The 4,876-nt window shown below is 35.1% G+C and overlaps 1 protein-coding gene across 2 annotated transcripts in view; it reads right to left on the bottom strand.

The window, feature by feature from the left end:
- Nucleotides 1-3,214: 3,214 nt before the first annotated feature.
- Nucleotides 3,215-4,876, bottom strand: part of Ola1 (Obg like ATPase 1) — a 157,954-nt gene continuing 156,292 nt past the window's right edge. For both annotated transcript variants that reach the window (XM_010607029.2, XM_010607030.2), the window contains one exon: nucleotides 3,215-3,729. In XM_010607029.2, coding sequence (XP_010605331.1) covers nucleotides 3,628-3,729 — 102 coding nt within the window. In that variant the 3' untranslated portion in view covers nucleotides 3,215-3,627. The remainder of the gene's footprint in view (nucleotides 3,730-4,876) is intronic.

Below are 4,876 nucleotides of genomic sequence, written 5' to 3'. Positions count from 1 at the left end.
CCCCCTGCCTCAGCCTCTCCAGTGCTGGGATTACAGGCATGCGCCACCACACCTGGCTTATGCTTCATAGTTTTATGTATAGCATTTAAGGATTGGGCCTATTAATGGTATTTACCTTTAGGTGATGTAAAAGGGAACTGTATAGAAATTGACATTTACCAAATGGCTATTACATCTCTGCAACTCTCCCCAGTCCTTTTATACTAGGCCATTTAATCTATACACACTAATATATTAGCATTATCTTCATTATATTTAAAGATGAAGAGTAACTTGCACCAAGTGACATCTAAGTGGAATTCAGACCTGATAAAAAGTTCTCTTTGCTCTATAAACTGTGTACGTAACACAGGAAATATAAATTCCAAAAAGTTGTAATGGTAACAATTGCAGAAAATGTCTATGTCCGCCAGTGTAGGAGATAAGCTGTTACAACAGGAATATGGTAAGTCCAACAGAGTACTTTACAGAACAGTCTACTTCCTTTATCAGTCCCTCAGTACTAGCCATGCCATCAGGGGACTTTCTGTTCACAAAGATGAAGGCTTTTGGTATACTGGGGCTCCTCTCTCCTAGGTGGTGTTGTCACTGTATGCATTATCAACAATGAGTTCTCTGCAAGGAACAGCATGTGAAGGAGTACACATTCAAGTTGCAAATACTTCCTTCAAACATGAGTTTATAGCTATGTCCCCGACAGCACTGTTTTATAACACTGTATATCAACAACTAAGAACTAGGAAAATATGAATGTAAATATAAATAAATACAGGTGTGACCTACTGCTGATACTGTAAGGCAATCAAGATAGGATCTAATAAGAAAAAAAAGGGCAGTTTGTATAAAGATCACAAGGAGAGTCAAAGAATAGTACATATCGCCATTTATCCACACTTCCCACATGCTGTGCCAACAGAATGCACTGACTTTCCTGGGCTGACTCTCAAATGCAGGCCGCATACACAGGCACTTTATAAAGACATCTCTCCTCTTAGATGCTTGCCAAAGTGTGAAAGCAACTCTGCTGTTCAGAATAAGAAACATACTCAGAAATGCTGCCCTAGGATGGCATCAAAATAAGCCATTCTCTGATTTGAGAAGCATAAACTCTGAGTGAAAGAAAAAGCTGATCTGAGGTCCCTGACTCACATGACTGAGTTCCTCTCATGTTTCATTAAGAAATCTGTGGCTCACCCTAGAGCTAAAGTCTGTGATGCTGAACCGGGAAAGTGTTCTGTTTTTGTGTCTTCTTGGAAGAAAAACCCATAATTAAGTATCTGTGCTCATCTTTTCACTGTGACCTGATGGAAGCAAGACTAATATGCTGATTTATTGTTCAAGTAGACAGAAGTACCTTCAGTTAAAAACATCCATTTATATTTCTCTGGTCTAATTTTACACTCACCAAACAACTTTCAGTTCTATAATTTTGTCTCTTGAGTAGAGCCGGACACCAGAAGAAGAATGCACTCTCCACACTACATTAAAAGGATTGCTAACATTAATGAGCACTTTCTAGTCAACAGGCAGTTTTGGCATTTTAATGTGTAAGTTTAAGCCACACAAAATCCCCATGAAGAAGGTTCAGAGTGGTCAGATTCAGAGTGGCCAAGTAATTTAATTAATGAAGGTCATACTGCAAGGGAAGAGAAGCTTCAATTAGAACTAAGTTAGAGATAAAAAGTATTTGTGCTTCTTGGGGAGTTCCAGTTCTGATCCAAGGCTTGCCCAAAGTACAAGTTATGAAGGCAATGTGAGAAACCTCAACTAAATGCTATCATGAACTATTTTCAAGCTTAGAGCACAAAACAAATATCTTTTAACAAGATGGTGCTACAGATATATAAAAAATATTTCCTTATAATCCTAAAAATACACAAACTGTCACCAATTATTAAAGGAGAGAAAAACATTCAGATATAGTAATATATCTTGCTGGTAACAGTCCTTACAATTCTGAACTTTTGTAGAAAATGCAATTTTGTATATGAATGTAGAAATTAAGCCAAATTAAACATTTAATTCAACCCCTAGGAATGAAGTTATGTCAAAATTAACTCCTTTCTCTTATTAATGGTTCTGTTCTGCAGAATGCAATTATCACATTAGAAGTTAAAGTAAAATCACACAATCTTAAAGGGCTTTTTAATGAGATTTCCAACTTCTTTGTCTATGAGATTTACTTTGGTGAGGGCTCAAAACTAAGATATGTGATTTCTTCTTATACTGCTGAAAATACCTCACACACCACGTGTATACACCAACACAGAAATATAACAAGCTTTTCACAGCCAACTTGGTCAACCACACCTGTAGTTTACTTTCATTCAAGTCTTACTTGGTTCTTTTTTTTAACCCTTTCACTTAGTTTTATTCTTACATCTCTGTTGCAGTTTACTTATTTCTATCTGGGCAAAGGATCACTATTTGATATTTTAAAAATGTCATATACATGCCCGCATCTTTAATAATGGCAAAGCAATACAGTAGAAGTCAAGACTGGCCTGTATGAATCAGCATTCCATGGGAACAGTCCTACAATTGCAGAGAAACAAAAGGGCGGTAGATGCCGAGAAGCAGATCTCACAAGTGTGTTAACGGGAAAGAAAAAGGAGAGCCTAGGGCTGAGAGTAGTCTGAGTGTCATCATAAAAGAAGGCTAAGTAGCAAAAAATCTCCACATAACTAATTTGTCATTATTCTTATTTTAAAAAGTGCTTAACTTATACATAGTAAAATTTCAACTAGTCCCCAAATATTTTAATAGCAATTATGAAGGAAGTTTTACAATGACCAAAAGTATAATGTCTTTAGTAGCCAATATATGAAGTTCTGCATGCACTGGTGAATTAACTTGATAAGAACAGATACTAGATCTTAGCCAAAAGGCTGAGAAGTGATTGCACTGCTGAAGTGAAACAAAAATATAACCCATCAGACACAAATGGGTCAGTTTTCACAATTTAATAATTTCAAAGAAAAGATTAAATGTCCACCTACAAATTAATTAACGTTTTGGAGACAAATCCCTGGTATACTATTCTTCTGATTCCCATAAAAGACTCACTTTTAAGATACAATTGCAGCTGCCCCACATTGCCAGTAACTGCGTCATACACACGCCTTAAAATTCTGTAATCAGCAACCACCAGGTGCCGTATCGCATTCAGCACACCACAGTCAGTCAATACAGACATCCCCAAACACACCAAGGCTGGTTTTGTCAAATGTTTTATTGAGTGTAGACATCTGGAGTACTGTAAAACATGCATTATCTGTAGATTCAAAAAGGAGCAAGCCACATTGTCCTCACTGTCAAATGTGTCAGGCTTGGCATACATGATGGAGATTAATGAAGTATCATGAGAGTAATATGGTTCTTGAAAAGCTTCTACAATTTGAAGTAGGGTCTTAATCACATGAAAAGCAAAGTTGCTCACATTTAATAACTTACATTTCACTGGAAGTACACAGTATTTTATAATTTCAAAACAAGTAAAAATAATTGCTTTGTAGAAGATTTCCATTACCCCAACTTTATTTGTTCCTTCAGTTTTCAGAAATTTTAATTTAAAAAACCATACACCTTTTGGAAGCTGTATGTTTATCTCAGCAATATCTAAAATTTTTATTTCTTTTTTGGTTGCTGAGGTGTATTAAATTTGAAGAAGATAATATCTCCATCTTCAACAATATAATTTCTGCCTTGTTGTCTGTATTTTCCAGCTGCCTGAAAATAGGAAAATACACAGGAAATTATTATCCAGAGGTTATTATTTTATAACTGAACACACAGAGCAAACAAGAACAGATACAGAGGTTTTATTTGGGTCATATTAAAAAACAAATAAAAGAAAAACAAAATACAGGAAAGGACAAGTTCAAAAACAAGACTTGAAGACAAGAAAAGTAATTCTGACTTGGGCAGAACTAGACTTTCTGTATATACATTATCATAATGTATTCTCCACTAAACTGTTGGTATATAAATATAATTATACCAATATCATTAAGTTTCATTACATGCTGTTTATGGTACAGCATGTATATGGTACATTTCTGGTATGTCTGCAAACAGCCAGGAAGTCAATGTAACAAAACAGATCACACCAGACAGAAAAATGTTGCTTTATTTACTTAAAGAAATTCTTTGGTGACAAAAAGATAGTATGCTATGAGAAAAACTATGATTAGTTGTAGTATACAAATTTTGAATTATTTCCCTGTAGTTTCTTAAGCAGTCCTGATAAAGACTGTACAAAGTGGTGTGTACTAGAATTCGTCACTGATGAAGTTTTCTAACTAATGGTTCTAGTTATAATCAGACTTTAACAGGTTGGATAGACATTTTTCTGTTTGTAGTCAGCAAAGCAACTTATTCCACCTGCTGGTATGCAGACCCAGACTTGTAATCTGCAGTAAATGTGACCTCACCACTGACTATGTAACAAGCAGAACCTGAGGATCTTTTAGAAAAAATTCTCAAAAGTGTTCTCCTTCTGTCAGAATTCACTGAAAGCATGAAATTTTTGCTCAACAAGATTAGAAGTACCTCCCTTTGAAGATAATGCTAAGTATGTTCAAAGCCAAGTGAAATTAAACTAATTAGTAATAAAAACACTAACAAAGGTCATATATCTAGGGTTAAAATCAACAAATCAGATCGAAAAGGCCTCATATGAATATTTTCAATTATACAGATATATTTAAAATCACCTACCAATAAAATGTACTATTAAAATGAAGCTTATTTTTAGAAAAGACAATATACCCTGGCTGGGAATTTAGCTCAGTGGTGCCACTGCCTGCCTCATAAGTGCAAGGTCCTGAGTTCAATCCCCAGTACAAAAAAAAAAAAAAAAAAAAAAAAAAAAAAA

The sequence above is a fragment of the Fukomys damarensis genome, unplaced genomic scaffold (assembly GCF_012274545.1).
Source record: "Fukomys damarensis isolate Sample0158 unplaced genomic scaffold, DMR_v1.0_HiC HiC_scaffold_26, whole genome shotgun sequence".
NCBI lineage: Eukaryota > Metazoa > Chordata > Mammalia > Rodentia > Bathyergidae > Fukomys > Fukomys damarensis.
The sequence above is the reverse complement of the archived record's forward strand: the minus strand, read 5'-3'. Positions and strand labels throughout refer to the sequence as shown.